We start from the raw sequence: 18,135 nt of genomic DNA, 5'->3' as shown, positions 1-18,135 counted from the left end.
AGCCTGCTGCCAGAGATGACCTCTCTTCCTGGGAACCCCAGTCTCAGTCCTTCTGCCCTTCCTGAGGACAGATCTCCTATATGGCACATTCAGAGAAGATGCCAAGTACCCTTCTGCCATGATGCCAGCCAAGTAACCTAACATCCCACAATTAATGTTTGGAAATGACAGCAGGCATTTTGCAATAGTTTCATCCAGGGGAGCTGTATGAGAGTTCATACATCAGACAGAACTGAGTCACCCATAGTCCTCTTGCCTGTCAGTCATCTTCACATATTTCCGTGTACTTTGCACCTATATTCAAACACTTCTCATTTATTAACATTGTACTCATTCTACTTGGGTAGACCATTTCTTCCTGGGTAGAAATCTGCCTCTTTTATTCTTTTTCTTTTCTTTTTCTTTTTAGGGCCCCACCTGTGGCATGTGGAAGTTCCAAGACTAGGAGTCAAATTGGAGTTACAGCTGCCAGCCTATGCCACAGCCACAGGAACACCAGGTCCAAGACACATCTGTGACCTACACCACAGCTTGGGGGCAACACCAGATCCTTAACCTCACTGAATGAGGCCAGGGATCTAACCTGTAGCCTCATGGATACTAGTCGGGTAGTTAACCCGCTGAGCCACCATGGGAAATCCATGCTTCTTTTATTTATTTATTTTTTCTTTTTAGGGATGCACCTGTGGCATTTGGAAGTTCCAGGGCTAGGGGACAAATCAGAGCTGCAGCTGCCAGACTACGCCTCAGCCACAGCAATACCAGATCCGAGCTGCATCTGCAACCTACACTGCAGCTCGTGGCAATGCCAGATCATTAACCCACTGAGCAAGGCCAGAGATCAAAACCACATCCTCACAGACACTATGTCAGTTCTTAACCCGCTAAGCCCCAAAGGGAATTCTGAAAAGTGCCTCTTTAAAACATATTTAAAGCTATAATATTCTCTGACATTAGTTGCCATCTTGTGGTGGGAGGGCAGAGAATCTGGTAAAGTTCACCCTATCATCCTATCCTGGTTCTTAACATACCTATGTATTATCTCAGCTGCCTGCCTCTGAGGTCTCAGGGGCCCCAGACAGAATCTTCAAGCAGCCTCCCAAGGCTACCTATTTCTCTATATAAAATTACCAAAGGTTTTTAAATAATCAGAACCAGTGTAGGCAGTGTAATTTTTTTTAAATGTCCACTTGTTAACCCTTTCCAAATTTAACAATTGTTGACACTGCTATATCAGCTTCAAGTTTGTTAATGAAAATTTTTTTAAAGAAACAGAATTATGTACATAATATCTAAGACACACATTTTAAATTGCCCTTTCTCAGTGTCCTCCCATTCCCAAGATGATTTTTGCCTCTGCTCATGCTTCTCCTTGTGGTCTAGAAAACACATGTTTGATTGTCTCATCGCTCCATCTTTTCCATCAGATTCCTCAACAATATGGAATGGAGAAATGAAACACATGTTTCAGATTTTCTTCTCATGAAAGTGACAGAGGATCCAGAACTGCGGTCCCTCCTTTTCAGCCTGTTCCTGCTCATGTACCTGGTCACTGTCCTGGGAAATCTGCTTATCATTCTGGCTGTTAGCTCTGACTCCCACCTCCACACGCCCATGTACTTCTTTCTTTCCAATCTGTCTATTAATGACATCTGTTTAAGCACAACCACCATCCCAAAGATGCTTGTGAACATCCACACACAGAATCAGAGCATCCCTTATGCAGGCTGCCTTACACAGATCTACTTTGTCCTGATGTTCGCTAGTTTGGAGAGTTGTCTTCTTGCAGCAATGGCCTATGATCGCTATGTGGCCATTTGTCATCCCTTAAGGTACACGGTCATCATGAACTCCCATCTGTGTGGTCTGCTGATTCTACTTCCTTTGTTAATTATTATTGTGGATGCCCTGCTCCACAGTCTGATGGTGCTGCAGCTGACCTTCTGCACAGACCTGCAAATCCCCCTTTTCTTCTGCGAAGTTGTTCAGGTCATCAAGCTGGCCTGTTCGGATGCCCTCATCAATAACATCCTGATATATGTAGCAACTAGCGTATTTGGTGGTATTCCTGTGTGTGGAATCATCTTCTCTTATGTTCAAATAGTCTCCTCTGTTTTGAGAATGCCATCCGTGGGTGGAAAGTACAAAGCTTTTTCCACCTGTGGGTCTCACCTCTCAGTTGTGTCCTTATTCTATGGGACAGGCTTGGGGGTGTACATTAGTTCTGCTCTGACTAACTCTTCCAGGAAGACTGCAGTAGTTTCCATGATGTACACAGTTGCCCCTCAAATGATGAATCCCTTCATCTATAGTCTGAGGAACAGGGACATGAAAGGAGCCTTGGGAAAACTCTCCAGTAAGATACCACTGTTTTTTTAGAAGTGTGTTATTTAATTTCCATATATTTGTTTATTTTCTGGTTGTTATTCTTTTATTATTTCTAGTTTCACACCACTGTGGTCAGAAAGACACTGTATGATTTCAATATTTTAAAATCGATTGATGCTTGCTTTGTGGCCTAATAGGTGAACTATCTAGAGAGTGTCTGTGCACACTGGAGAAAAATGTGTCTTCTGCTTTTGTTGGTTGGAATGTCTATGTATGTCTCTTAGATTTTGTTAGTTTATGCTGTTTTTTAAGCCCTCTGTGTCTTTTTTGTTTATCCAGGGTTACTATCTATTGTTGAAAATTGGCATTAAAATCTGTATCATTGTAGAAATCTGTATTTCTCACTTCACTTCCATCAGATTTGCTTCACACATTTTGAAGCCTTATTGGTTGGTGTATATATGCTTACAATTGTTATATCATCTCAATTATTGACCATTGTATCCCTATATCTATCTATCTACCTAGTTGCTATCTATCCTTCTTTGTCTATTTTAACAGTTTTGACAGTTGACTGCCTATTTTTTTTTTCTGATATTAACTCTCTTTTGGTAATGATTTGCCTAGAGTTTTTCCATTCTTTCATTTACAATCTATATGTGTTTGTGGATCTATAGTAAGTCTCTTATAAACAGCATATATTCACATCATGTTTATTTTTCTTCCAGTCTCTGTCATTTTGATCTGACAACTTAATACATTTATTTAAAGTACCCACTAGTAAGGAGATACTTAATTCTCCCCTGTAAAAATTTATTTTCTGCATATCTAATGCCTTATTTTGTTCTTCATTTTGTCCGTTACTGCCTTATTTTTTTGTCTAGTTGATATTTCATAGTGAAAAATTTGGATTTTGTTCTCATCACCTATTTGGAATATTGTCCAGATAACTTTTTTTGTGGTTACCATGGACATTGCACCTAATATGCTAAGTTTATAACAATCTAATTTGAATTCATACCTAATTTTAATTCAACCTAATTTTAGCTCAGTAGCATGCAAAACCCCTACTCTTATGTGGTTCTTTCCTTTCTTCTTTATGTTAGTGTCACAAATTAAATGTTTGTATATTATTGCCAGTAGCACAGATTTAACTTTTTGTGTGTGTGTGTTATTTAAATCCAATAGGAAGACAAAAAATACACTGAAAAAAATTCCCAGGCATTTGTCTTTACCAGAAATCTTTTTTTCATACAGAATTGAATTGTTGTCTAGTGCCTTTTCATTTCAACCTGAAGCAAACCCTTAGATATTTTTCATAAAGCAGTCTTCATGGTAATGTAATCCTTCAGCTTTGTTTATCTGGTAGTGTTTTATTTCTCCATTTTTGGAAGGAAAATTTTGTCAGCTATAACATTACTGGTTGACAGGGCGGCACTTTATTTTTATTTTTTTTTTTTTTGGCTTTTTGCTATTTCTTGGGCCACTCCCGCGGCATATGGAGGTTCCCAGGCTAGGGGTCTAATCAGAGCCGTAGCCACCGCCAGAGCCACAGCAACGCAGGATCTGAGCCACGTCTGCAACCTACACCACAGCTCACGGCAACACCAGATTGTTAACCCACTGAGCAAGGGCAGGGACCGAACCTGCAACCTCATGGTTCCTAGTCAGATTCGTTAACTACTGCGCCACGACGGGAACTCCATGGGCAGCACTTTAAATACATCATCCCACTGCTCTCTGGCCTTCATGGTCTGATGAGAAATTGGTTGTTAATCTTGTTGAGGCTCTCCTGTATGTAATGAGTGATGTTCTCTTAATGTCTTGTATGTGAGGAGCTCCTTTCAAGATTGTTTTTCCCTTTGGCTTTGTCAGTTTGATGATAAGGTGTCTTAGTATTAATAGCTTTAAGTTACCCTTCCTGGAGTTCATTGAGCTTCTTAGATTTGTAGGTTTATCTCTTTCACCATATTTAGGATGTTTATGACCATTATTTCTTCAAATATTTTTTCCATCCCTTTCTCTTTCTTTTCTCCTTTTCGGACTTCCATAATGCATTTTTTTTTCACCGATGGTGTCCTGTAGGTCCCTTAGAGTCAGCTCACTTTTCTTCACTCTTTCTTTCTTTCCACTCCTGAGGTTCAATATTATAATGTAATAGCTCTGGATATTAGAATATCCCCCAGAGTTTGCTTTTTTGGGGTAATCATTGAAGGCAGTAGTAGTTTATTTGTTTAGTTACTTTCCCGAAACACGTTTGCAGAGACTGCAATTCTTAATGCATATGGTCATTGAAATCTGTTTCCTATGTTTGCTCACCTTGTGCTTTGAAAGATCTCCTTGGATGCCAGGAGTGATACAAACAAAGAAATAATACATCTCTTTCAGTCTTTATATCTCGTATCTGTGATTCAGTACTCTTTCAACATGTATACAGGTTTGCACTACACCTAGAAATCAATGAGAAAATTGAGGATCTTTTATGGTGTTTTCTGACTGTATATCTTGCTATGGTCCTGCATGTGGCTTTCTAAATTCTCCCGTATACTTGGGTGCTTTTAAGTGTCCTAATTTCCAAAAATGTTCCCTGTTTTTGCTCTGGGGCTAACCTGTTCTATTTTAAGTTGTGATTTTAATCTTTTGCCATAGGCGCACATGGACCGTTAATTTGGTTTGCAGTGATTTTGCAAAAATGCCCACTGCTTTTTCAAAGCCTGAGTTCTAAGTTAGGCAAAACAGAGATGAGGGCTCATGTCAGTCCTTAAGATATTTCCCAGCTGAGTTAGGACAGACATATGGAATGCTTTGAGAAAAGGTATAATTTGCTTCTTCTGAGTACATAGACCAGGGCCTCAGCTGAGAACACAGGCTGTGACCATTTTAAGACTAATCTACTGCCATGCTGGGGTATGGGAGTGGGATGGAGCCAGAGCAATTAAAAATTCCACTGGAGTTCCCGTCGTGGCACAGTGGTTAATGAATCCGACTAAGAACCATGAGGTTGTGGGTTCGATCCCTGCCTTTGCTCAGTGGCTTAACAATCCGGCCTGGCCGTGAGCTGTGGTGTGGGTTGCAGACGCGGCTCAGATCCCACATTGCTGTGGCTCTGGCGTAGGCTGGTGGCTACAGCTCCGATTTGACCCCTAGCCTGGGAACCTCCATATGCTGGGGGAGCGGCCCAAGAAATGGCAAAAAGACAAAATAAATAAATAAATAAAAAATTCCACAAAACTTACCTACCAGTTTAAATTGCTTTTGTTGGATTCATCATTCACTGGGTTGCCATAAATTTTTACTGTTTTCAGGAGTCCTGACAAAGTTAGTTCTGACAGTGTCTGTTGTTTTTCACTGTTTCATTAAGAAGACAGGGTTTTGAGCTGCTAATCTGCCATTTTTCTCTTTTGCTGAGGTTATTCTTCCATGAACTGTCCATTCTGATTACAGGAGATACATTAGAAATTGCTGAAGATAAAAATGTAGAAACAGGGAGTTCCCATTGTGACTCAGCCTGTTACAAACCTGACTAGTATCCATGAGGATGCATGTTCCATTCCTGGCCTCACTCAGTGGGTTGAGGATCTGGACTTGCCATGAGCTGTGGTATAGGCCACAGATGTGGCTCAGATCCCAAGTTGCTGTGGCTGTGGTGCAGACTGGCAGCTGTAGCTCCAATTTGGCCCCTAGCCTGGGAACTTCCATATGCCACAGGTGCAGCCTCCACCCCAAAAAAATGTAGAAACAGAATGCAATGGGCCATACATAGAACTGGTCTTTAGAATTTGCTTCTTAGAGAGGTCCTTTTGTGGCACAGCAGAAACAAATCCGAGTAGTAACTATGAGGTTGCAGATTTGATCCCTGGCCTAATTCAGTGGGTTAAGGATCCAGCGTTACTGTGAGCTGTGGTGCAGGTCGCAGTCGAGGCTTGGCTCTGGTGTTGCTATGGCTGTGGCATAGGCCAGCAGCTGTAGCTGTGATTAGACCCCTAGCCTGGGAACCTCTGTATGCCATGGGCATGGACCTAAAAAGCATAAATAAATAAATAAATAAATAAATATATATATATAAATAAAATTTTAAAAAGAATTTGCTTCTTAGAGTGTATTTGCTATATTATCACTTGCATTTTATAGATTATATATGTTATTCTAAAATATAGTGTAAATATTCATATAATACACTATTATTTCCGAGCCTAAATATCCTGTATGTTTTCCTTAGATTGTTGCTCTAAAGGATGTCTTTGAATGTGCTTTAGGAAAGAAAACTAGAATCCAATTACAGATGGGAACTACATCCATATATGAAAGCTCTTGAAATGGGTATGAAAAGAAAGAGGTGGATGGAAGAGAACTGCATACTTTTGGCCTCTCAGAATGAGGGATTTAGCTGGATTTAAGATCTTTTTTCTCAGAGCCTTATTTCTTAAGGATTTTCATGGACTTGGAATGAGAATGTTAGCAGAAGAATTTGACTAGCGGACAACCTTGGTTATTGAATCCCCAAGGGCCACAGAGATTGTTAATTGTCTGCCTATAACCACCTTACTCAGGTACTTAGTCACCTTGCTCAGGTCATGAGGCAGCACATCCCAGCACATTCCCAGGGACCATCATTTTACACAACAGCCCAGTTCTTCACTCTAGGTTTTCATGCTCCCTGAGAAGAGGGCTTCCACTTAGCAGCTTTGATATCAAAGGGAGAACCAGTCCTTCTGTGTTCCTGTGCTCCCAGAGAACAAGGCCTCTATTTATTTCCTTCACATCCAAGGGAGAATTGAATGTCATTTCTTTTCCTTTTTTTTAGGGCCGCACCTGTGGCATATTGAAGTTCCCAGGCTAGGGGTCAAATCCGAGCTACAGCTGCTGGCCTACACCATAGCCACAGCAATGCGGGATCCAAGCCATATCTGCGACCTACACCACAGTCCCCAGCAACACCGGATCCTTGACCCACTGAGCAAGGCCAGAGATCAAACTAGCATCCTCATGGATACTAGCTGGGTTTGTTTCCACTGTGCCACAACAGGAACTCCCTGTGTCTCTTCATTAAACTAATAAATATTTAAAATAAAAGCAGTAGAAATAGTGTCATTTAAAGAAAAAAAAACCCACCATATGCTCATGCCTGACTTCATTCCAGAATTAATGAATGTTGACATTCTGTGAATATTTTTATAAAAAAATAAATAAATATTATGTATACAGAAGTCGTCCCTGTTGTATTCTCCTCTCTTCCTCTCCTTTTTCTAGACGCACACCATATTGAATGTAATGGTATCTCCCTATGCATGACTTTTAATTGTATTTCTATTCATAAACATATGTAAGATAAAAGGCAATAACTGTAGTACCTGTCAATTTGGAAATAAGAAATAAATTGTAATCTAACAATAAGTTGCAATGTAACAATATAATGGGATACTCTTTGGTTTTTATTTTTTTATTTGTCTTTATTTTTACTTTTTGGCCGCACTTGCAGCATGAGGATTTCTCAGGTCAGGGATGGAACCCACACTACAGCAGTGACTACGCCAGATCTTTAATCACTAGGCCACCAGAGAACTCTTCTCTGATTTTTAAATTCATGAAGCTGGACTAAATATCAGCATTAATTAAAAATAAATTAAATTTCTCTAATAATTAGCGATGTGGAACATTTTCACATGTGCCTGCTGGCTGTCTGTATGTCTTCTTTGGAGAAAGGTCTATTTAGGTCTTCCACCCATTTTTTGATTGGGTTGTTTATTTTTTTGTTGTTGAGTTGTATGAGCTGTTTATATATTTTGGAGATTAGGCCCTTGTCAATTGCATCATTTGCAAAGATTTTCTCCCATTCTGTGGGTGAAGATACTATAAGAAAAAGAATATACATGTTATATTCACTATGCTGTATAGCAGAAATTTACACAACACTGTAAATCAACTATAATAAAAATGGAAAAATCTATTCACAACAAAAAATAAAAAACAAATAAATTACATAAGAGTAAATGTTATATGCAGTATGGTTATGCTTACACAAAGCTTTTAAAATGCAAAACAATGCAATTGTTTGTGGTTTCATAATATTAAATACAGTAAAAAGTGCAAGAGAATCATGTATGTCAATTAGCAATCAATTAAGGAATAGGAAACCATCAATGGATCTAAAAATGAAATACCCCTAATTGTTTGAATTTTACAATATCTTAAATGTGTTTCTAAATATATTGTTATAGCCAATACATAAAATGTATTTAAAATTTTAAATTAAAAATTGAAATTGAAATCAGCCTTTCCGATATTACTAATTACACAGAGATACCTTTGTTTGAAACTTTAATAAAAGCCTGGAATTACATAGAAAAATAATGCTTATATCCTAAATGAATAGGTGGCTAAAATATAGGGTGTACATCTGGCAGAAGAGGGTCAGGGATTAGCCATCATGAAATTCCCTCTTCTACCACTTTGGTCTTTAAGGCACAGCCTAAGCACTAGCATGACACGAAAAATATGTGTGTAATGAAGCGTTTTGGATATTGATTCCCCAGGGGTACACTTACTGTGAGCAGTCAGCCTGTGGCAACGTCATTTGACTGCCCGTGCCTACTTAGGAAAGGCACGCTTGAACCTCCTCCCAGAGAGGATCTTTCTTCAACAGGATTCCATTGTCTCTCTTTGTCTCCCTGCCCTTTTCGAGCACAGATCTTTTGTCTCCAATATCCAGGTGTCATCTCAAGCATCATTCTAGACTGATGCCATTCAGGTAACTTAGACTCTTAGTTGTTAATATTTTAGTAATGAGAATGGGTCCTTTACTATAGATTCAATTGTGAGAAGCAGTGAGCAGGACACATGCATGAGATATCGGAACCAATTTTTCCTGCAGGACTCCAGACAAACTGTCTTCTTGTTGACAAGTTCTCATGTTCATATTGGAATAATATTCACCCAGTTCTCAATCTGCTAAAATGAAAAGAAATTATCCTCCTGAGAAGAAATCTGCCCTGTGTCAAACGTGAAGACTCTTATAAAACAGAAACAGACTCATAGACATGAAGAAGAGACTCATAGTCGCCAAGGGAGATGGCGAAGGAATAGTATGGATTGGGAGTTTGGGGCTAGTAGATGCTAACAAAACATTTACAATGGGTAAGCAATGAGATCCTGCTGTACAGCACAGGGAACTATATACAGTTTCTTGGGACATACTGTGATGGAAGACAGTATGAGGAAAGAATGTATATATATGCATGACTGGGTCACTTTGCTGTACAGCAGGAATTGGCTGTAAATCAACTATATTAAAATTTATTTATTATTTTATTATTTATTTATTTATTGGTTTTTTAGGGTCGCACCCACAGCATATGGAGGTTCCCAGGCTAGGGGTAGAATCGGAGCTTCAGCTGCTGGCCTAGGCCACAGCCACAGCAACGCAGGATCCAAGCTGCATCTGGGACCTACACCACAGCTCACGGCAACACTGGATCCTTAACCCACTGAGGAAGACCAGGGATCGAACCCACATCCTCATGTTTTCTAGTCGGGCTCGTTAACCACTTAGTCGCAAAGAAACTCCTGTACTTAAATTTTAAAAGTGTAAAGTAAAAAATAAAAGCATCACTATATCACCTAAAAAGATTTACTTAAGTTCTCGTGGTGGCTGTGGGGAGCAGGTTTGGCCAGCTTTTCCATTATTTTCATTACTACTTCTTCAAACACCACTGCACAGAAGTGTGTTTGTATTATCACTGTACCTGGGCTGTGAAGACACAGGGGAGAAAGCGGAGACAGAGAAATTTAGCTCATTGTCCCCCCCACAAATTTGTTTCTCTTTATAAACTTACCAAGTGTCAGAAGCTCCTGCTGTAGCACAAGGTAGTATGTATGGAGCACGGGGAGTGGGTTTAGGATTTGGTGTTGCTGCAGCTGCAACTTAGGTCAAGACTGAGGCTCAGCTCTGATTCCCGGCCCAGGAGCTCCATATGCCACAGGGCAGCCAAATAAAATAAAATAATTTTTAAAATACCATGTATTTAATATAAGAACAGCAGAGATGTATAATAATGTTTTGTTTTATTTTGTTTATTAAAGTATAGCTGATTTACAATGTTGTGTCTATTTCTGCTGTACAGCCTAGTGAGCCAGTCACATATACACATATATATATACATATGTATATATAAATATGTTATATATTCTTTTTTCTCATACTATCTTCCATCATGGTCTATCCCAAGAGATTGGATAAAATATGGCCCTTCTTCAACTTGTTCAAAAATTTAAATATTGACATCCTGCTGTATGAACTTCAGGTCTTTTATATAAAGTAATAAAATAATACACATGCAAAAGTCATCTTTTCTGTTTTCCCCTTGGTTCTTGTTCTCTCCATCCTAGAGACAGCATGATCTTGAATGTGATGGTACTTCCCATACATTGCTTTATATTATATGTGTGACATAAACATATATAAGATAAAGATATTAACTATAAAATCTCTCCATAGTGTAATGGAAGACTCTGTGGAAATTGAACCTCAAGAGGCGTTAAAAACATCAACAATAAAGAAAAGATAAATTACACAAGAACACTAATTGCAAACGACTTGTATGGTCCTGATTATACAAAGCTTTCAAAATGCAGTACAGTGCAATTATCTATGCAATAATAACACTAATTATAGTAAAAATTGCTGAAGAGTAACATATCTGAATTTCATGTAGTGGTTTTCTTGGGAAAGGAAAATAATCAAGATTTATCAACATGTGATAAGGGATTCTCTTATACATCTGTATTATTTACTGCAATAAGAACACCTAGAGTGACGAGTTCCTGTTGTGGCTCAGTGGTTAATGAATCCGACTGGGAACCATGAGGTTGCGGATTCGACCCCTGGCCTTGCTCAGTGGGTTAAGGATCCAGTGTTGTCATGACCTGTGGTGTAGTTTGCAGATGCGACTCAGATCTGGTGTTGCTGTGGCTCTGTCGTAGGCTGGCGGCTACAGCTCCAATTTGACCCCTAGCCTGGGAACCTCCATATGCCGCAGAAGCAGCCCTAGAAAAGGCAAAAAGACAAAAAAAAAAAGGAAGTTCCCAGGTCAGAGATCAAACCTACAATACAGCAGTGACCCAAGCTGCTGCTCCTTAACCCGCTGTGCCACAAGGGAACTCCTATTTAAAATTTTCTAATTCTGTAGACTTTAGGTCTTGCAAAAGTTTTTCTTATAGGTTTTCACTATTTGTATTGATTTGCATATAATTCACTTTATCATTTAACACATTTAATTGCTATATATTTCCTCATGTGTTCCTGGCAAATGAATACTTATATTTGGATGTTTCCTTCATTGCTTAGCTGCATGATAAAGGTTTCCATCTGGAGTATCAGCTTGTAAACATTTCCCTGAAATTTGCAGTTGTTGTGCAAAGAATAGTCTCTCTTTCTTTGTCTTTCTTCCACCTGCTCCATCCCACTGCTTCTTTCTGAGGAGTAAAACCTATCAGGTACAGCTCATGGTGGAAGGGGTGGGAAACATAATAGGAAAAGCCAGTTCAAGAGGCCTATATGCTGAGTATTATGCTGAATGCTCTTTCTCTACTCAGTTCTCACCATTGCCACACCTTCATAATGCTTTTTTGAAAATTTTTTTAAAATTTCATTAGAGTATATTTGATTTACTGTTGTGTCAATTTCTGCTGTACAGCACAGTGACCCAGTCACACACATATATATATTCTTTTTCACATACTATCTTCCATCATGATCTCACCCAAGAGATTGGATATAGTTCCCTATGCTGTACAATTGGACCTCACTGCTTATCCATTCTAAATGTTGTAGTTTGCATCCACCAACCCCAAACTCCCTGTCCATCCCTTGATGTACAGTTGATTTACTATGTGTTAATTTCTGTGGTACAGCAAAATAATTCAGTTATACATATATATTCTTTTTCATATTCTTTTCCATTATGGTTTATTACAGGATATTCATAGTGTTTTATAATAGCTCCTATTATATAAATGAGGACACTAAATCTTCTCATACAGTTGAACAGTTTTCCACATTATCAGAGAAAAGTGCTGGTCTTGGATTAAATCCAGAATGTTTGAGTCTAAATAATACACCAAATAATAAAAGCTGTCATTGCTACTCCTATCTGCTCCATGCTAGGGGGGACCACTGCTTTACAGAGATAGTCCTGGAGGATGACTGATTATTTTTTAAGTATCGAATGCCTGTCTTATCTTATATTTCTGTCTTCCAAGGACCAAAAATTATTGCTGTTTTTTAGAAGCCTGTGCATTTAATTCTCTCTTCCATTTAGATGTTTTTCTTTTTCTTCTTTTCTTTAAACGATATAACACCAATCACCCTACGGAAAGAAATCCCATTAGGATGAGACAGAAAATGTCATTGACATTCGCCCAGCTTCTCTTAAAAATAAATGCTAATGGGGCTTCCCTAGTGGCCTAGCAGTTAATAATTCAACATTGTCACTGCCTGTGACTCAGGTTCGATCCCTGGCCCAGGAACTCTGCATGCTGTGGGTGTGGCCAAAAAATAAATAAAAATAAAATTGGATATATTGTCCCTAGATAGATAGCAGGTAAAGATTAACTGTTTAAAATATTTCTGGTAGGAGTTCCCGTCGTGGCTCAGTGGTTAACGAATCCAACTAGGAACCATGAGGTTGTGGGTTTGATCCCTGCCCTCGCTCAGTGAGTTAAGGATCCAGCGATGCCGTGAGCTGTGGTGTAGGTTGCAGACGCGGCTCTGATCCCGCGTTGCTGCTTCTCTGGAGTAGGCCGGTGGCTACAGCTCTGATTAGACCCCTAGCCTGGGAATCTCCATATGCCCCGGGAGCGGCCCTAGAAAAGGCAAAAAGACAAAAATAATAATAATAATAAAATAAAATACTTCTGGTAATAACGAATCATATATTCAGTCACATATTACTTGTTTTATTATCAAATTGATAGAAATCAATTGTTTTGGTTCACAAGCATTATTTTCTCAAATAAAAGGGTGACATTACCTGAGAAAAAAAGCATTAAAAATGCTAATGCAGATGAGTTGCATTTCATGAGGGAGCCTAATGAGCTTCAGTTTACAGGCAACGTTTTCCAATCTTTGCTCAGAGGCAGAGCATACACTTGGATGGATGCCATGACCTGCTACATAATACTTCCTGGGGAGTGTTGGACATACATTGTAGGCAAAAGAAACTTTGGAGCATTTTTCAAGATGAAAATTTTAGAAATTTAAAGGGAAATTAGAAAATCTGAGTTTGATTGGAAATGCCAATTCTGTAGCATCCAAAGGCATTCGCAGTGATTAGTCGAGAGATTCAACTCAGTGGTGAGGTCATCTGAGTTCAGGCTTAATCTTTTCTACACACTGTGTACGTAGTTTCCATGATATAACCTCATCTCCCCTAAGTGTCCCCATGGATGAATGAAGTTGTGGTATAATCTGACTCTCTGTAATTTGATATGCCCTTCACATAATTTGAGGCATGCCACGTTTCAGGCATCATACTCTACAAGATAGATTAGATAAATTTATTCTCATCCTTCTGCTCGTTTGGGCTAAGAAATAATTCTGAAGCAAATGCTATGTCTTATTCTTTTTAAATTTATCTTTATTAGGGTATAGTTGATTTACAGTGTTGAGTCAATTTCTGCTATACAGCATAGTGACCCAGTAGTACCATATATATATATATATACACACGGATACACATATTCTTTTTTTCATGTTATCTTCCATCATGGTCTATCTCAAGAGACTGAATATAGTTCCCCCTGCTATACAGTAGGACCTTATTGTTTATCCTTTCTAAATATAAGATTTTGCTTCTACTAACCCCAAACTTCTGTATTTCAGTCTTAGCACTTGGCACAAAGTTTGAAATAGAGTTGGTGACCAATAAAAAAAGAGCTAATAAAGGGAATGGAAGGAAGAAAGTAAGAGAGCTCATGAGGGAAGGGAAAATTAGCCAAGGGAAAGAATTAAACGTTCTCTTGGTTTCACACTATACATCCATGTTTATAAAATTTTAGCATATGTCAAATTCATCTGGAGTGTTCATTAAAACTTGGTTTGCTGGCTGTTACCCCCAGAGTCTATCAGCAGTAACTCTGCAGTTGTCATGAGACATGTTTCTACAATATTTTCTTAGCCTCTTTGTTGAAAACTCCATCTTGTCCTGCTTTACATCACCCCATATTCCTGCTTGAAAAACAGTCGCAGTGCTGGTAAATGACTTAAGCTTAAGAACAAAGATCTAAAGTCATAAGTTATTCATATGGTCAGCTGAGTGAGGACATAATACATTGGTCTAGGCACCCTGGACCTGTGCAGATTGGCACGCCATTTGCACAGTGTGATATGTCCTCTTAAGAATAAGAGGAAGAGGAACCTCATGGCCCCAAGTGGTTTATGAGGGGTCGTTAGCAGAATATGCATTAGCAAAGAGAACCAATGTGCAAAACTAGGCACCTGGGTTGCAGCAGATAGGCATGCTGTTTGCAGAAGCACAATGGTGATTCTCTGGAATGCTATGCATAGATAGCTGATGCAAATCTTCCTCAATGCTAATGATTGTTAAATGCCTAAAGGTCAGAATAAAAGCTTAATCAGTTACTGGCCATGTGACTTTTAAAATAATTTTTAAAAACCTGTATCCTGCACCTACAACCCTCTCCTCACTTGAGGTAATCCTAAAGAGCACAATAAAAGTAGTGTGGTTTCTTGAGGCAGGGCTCTTGATCCCTGAGACCTTGAGTCCCCCGGTTCCCACCTTTAATTAAGATAAATGTCTCTGTGTCTTATTTTATTTTAACTTTTTCCTTAAGTTTCATAGCACCAGTTCTTCAGCCCTAACCTGCAGTGATATGAAGAATTTGCATTTTGAACAAGTTCCCAATTGAGGTTGCTGCTGCTTATCTGAGGACCATGTATTATATTTTATTCTCTTTCCATTTTTTTCCCATCAGATTCATTGGCAGCATGGAAACTAGAAATCAAACAGATGTTTCTGAATTCCTTCTTCTGGGATTGACAGATGATCCAGAACTACAACCCTTCATCTTCCTCCTGTTCCTGTCCATGTACCTGGTCACTGTCCTGGGAAACCTGCTCATCATCCTGGCTGTCAGCTCTGACTCCCACCTCCACACCCCCATGTACTTCTTCCTCTCCAACCTGTCCTTCACTGACATCTGTATAAGCACAACTACAATGCCCAAAATGCTGGTAAACATCCAAGCACACAATCAGAGCATCACTTACAGAGGTTGCCTTATCCAGATATGTTTTGCCCTAGTTTTTGCCAGTTTGGAAAATTTCCTCCTTGCTGTCATGGCCTATGACCGCTATGTGGCCATCTGTTACCCCTTAAGGTACACAGTCATCATGAACCCCCAGCTCTGTGTTCTGCTGATTCTCCCCTCACTATTCATTAGTGCTGTGATTGGCCTGATCCATAGTCTGATGGCATTGCGGCTGTCCTTCTGCAAGAACCTGGAAATCCCTCACTTCTTCTGTGAACTCCCTCAGGTCATCAAGCTGGCTTGTTCTGATACCCTCATCAACAACATCCTGATATATTCTGTGGCTGGTCTATTTGGTGGTGTTCCTCTCTCTGGAATCATTTTCTCTTATATTCAAATTGTCTCCTCTGTTTTGAGAATGCCATCATCAGGGGCAAAGCTTAAAGCCTTTTCCACTTGTGGGTCTCACCTCTTAGTTGTATCTTTATTCTATATGACAGGTTTTGGGGTTTACATTAGTTTTATTGTTAATGACTCATCCAAGAAGTCTGCAGTGGCTTCAGTTATGTACCTTGTGGTTCCACAAATGATGAACCCTTTTATCTACAGCCTGAGAAACAGGGACATGAAGGGAGCCTTGAGAAAACTCACCAGTGGGTTATATTCTTTCCTGTGTTTGTATGATGAGGCAAAATGATAGAAATTCTGGGGCAGCTATAATTCTTCAACACCAAATTCTTCTTCAGTAGCTGGATAACAGAATTGTCAAGTTAATTTTAACTTGAAACGGAAATCTGGCTTTGATTTTTATCTAGCTCTAAGATGTGTGACACGTGATTTCAATTCTTCAAACTTAACTTCTCTGCTCAAAATCCATACATACAGAGCCTGAGGCAAGGGTTCTGGTTTTAGCTGTTTTTCTTTTATCACTCTCTGGAGAAGGAATATTGCAGAAAGAATGGAGGTCAGGTAAAATATTGAAGTAAGGCTGTGGTCATCTCAGAGACTAGCTCTCACATGATCCATAGCAGGGCCATGTCAGTTGCACCCCAGAGTTAGGCCAATAGTAAGAGCTATGATCTTTCACTCTCCTATTTAGTAATGAATTAGATTGGTCACTGGTAAACCATATCCTTCTGAAGAACAGTAGTACTACCATACTCGGTTTCATTATCTATGAAATTTGTATAATTAGACTATACTGGTGGTTTGAGATGACTGTGATATATTTCACAGTCTATTCTTTGGAATTAGAATCTTTGTAGAAGGATGTTTATCACAGATTATCTGGGTAATCCTAAATATTATCACATGCATCTGTATAAGTCAGAAATGGAAATGACACAGAGAAAAAGAGAGGGTAATGTAATCATGGTGACAGAAATGGGATTTATGCAGCCAGAATTTGATTTCCAATATTTGATCATTTTTCTCCAGGTTTTTTGAGGGATAATGGACATATAAATTTGTATGAGATTAAGGTAAAGAGTGTGTTTATTTGATACATTGATATAGGATTAGCTAAATCCTTCATCTCTCTCTCTCTCTCTCTCTCTCTCTCTTTTTTTTTTTTTTTTTAAGGGCTGCAAGTATGGCATATGTAGGTTCCCAGGCTAGGTGTTCAATCAGGACCTGTAGCCGCCAGCCTACACCACAGCCACAGCAACACCAGATCTAAGCCGTGTCTGTGATCTACACAACAGCTGACAGCAACACCAGGTTCTTTAACCCGCTGAGCAAGGCCAGGGATTGAACCTGCATCCTAATGGATGCCAGTCAGATTCATTTCTGCTGAGCCATGACATAAACTCTTAAATCCTTCATCTTGTCACAGAGTTAACATTTCTTTTTTGTGGTGAAAATATTTAAAGTTCACTCCCTTGGCAATATTAAAGTATATAATACAATATTGTTAGCTATAATCATCATGCTGTATCTCAGCTCCTCAGAACATATAACGAGAAGTGTGTACACTGATCAGCATCTCCCCATTTTCCCCAACCCTTTGATAACCACCATTCTACATTCTGCTTCTATGATTTTTGACTTTTTGGTGGATGGTATTTTTGCTTTTGTTGCTTGTGCTTTTGGTGTCACATCCAATGCCAAAACCAATGTCAGAAAGTTTTTCCCTATGTTTTCTTTGAAGAGTTTTTATGGTTTCAGGTCTTATGTTTCAGGCTTGAATCCATGGTGAGATCATTTTTGCGAGTAGTATCACACAGCAGTTCAATTTAATTTTGCTGCATGGTGTTCCCCAAACTATCTATTCCCCACAGAGTTTTCCTGGTGCTTTTGTCAAATATGAGTTGACCATATACACATGGGTTTCTTTCATGGCTCTTTGTTCTGTTCCATTGGTCCATATCTCTGTTTTTATGCCAGCACATGCTGTTATGATTACTGTAACTCGGCCATAAAAAAGAACACAATAATGCCATTTGCAGTAACATGGATGGAACTAGAGACTCTCATACTAAGCGAAGTAAGTCAGAAAGAGAAAGACAAATACCATGTGATATCACTTATATCTGGAATCTA

The 18,135-nt window shown here is 39.1% G+C and overlaps 2 protein-coding genes across 2 annotated transcripts; both read left to right on the top strand.

The window, feature by feature from the left end:
• Positions 1 to 1,440: 1,440 nt before the first annotated feature.
• LOC125124263 (olfactory receptor 7G2-like) lies at positions 1,441 to 2,379 on the top strand. Its single transcript, XM_047774409.1, has one exon. The coding sequence runs from the start codon at positions 1,441 to 1,443 to the stop codon at positions 2,377 to 2,379; it is 939 nt and encodes a 312-aa protein (XP_047630365.1).
• A 12,952-nt stretch (positions 2,380 to 15,331) lies between these two features.
• LOC125124650 (olfactory receptor 7G2-like) lies at positions 15,332 to 16,291 on the top strand. Its single transcript, XM_047774694.1, has one exon. It carries the CDS (start codon positions 15,332 to 15,334, stop codon positions 16,289 to 16,291), a length of 960 nt encoding a protein of 319 aa, XP_047630650.1.
• Positions 16,292 to 18,135: the final 1,844 nt, after the last annotated feature.

Source organism: Phacochoerus africanus, chromosome 4 (genome assembly GCF_016906955.1).
Source record: "Phacochoerus africanus isolate WHEZ1 chromosome 4, ROS_Pafr_v1, whole genome shotgun sequence".
Taxonomy (NCBI): Eukaryota; Metazoa; Chordata; class Mammalia; order Artiodactyla; family Suidae; genus Phacochoerus; species Phacochoerus africanus.
The sequence above is the reverse complement of the archived record's forward strand: the minus strand, read 5'-3'. Positions and strand labels throughout refer to the sequence as shown.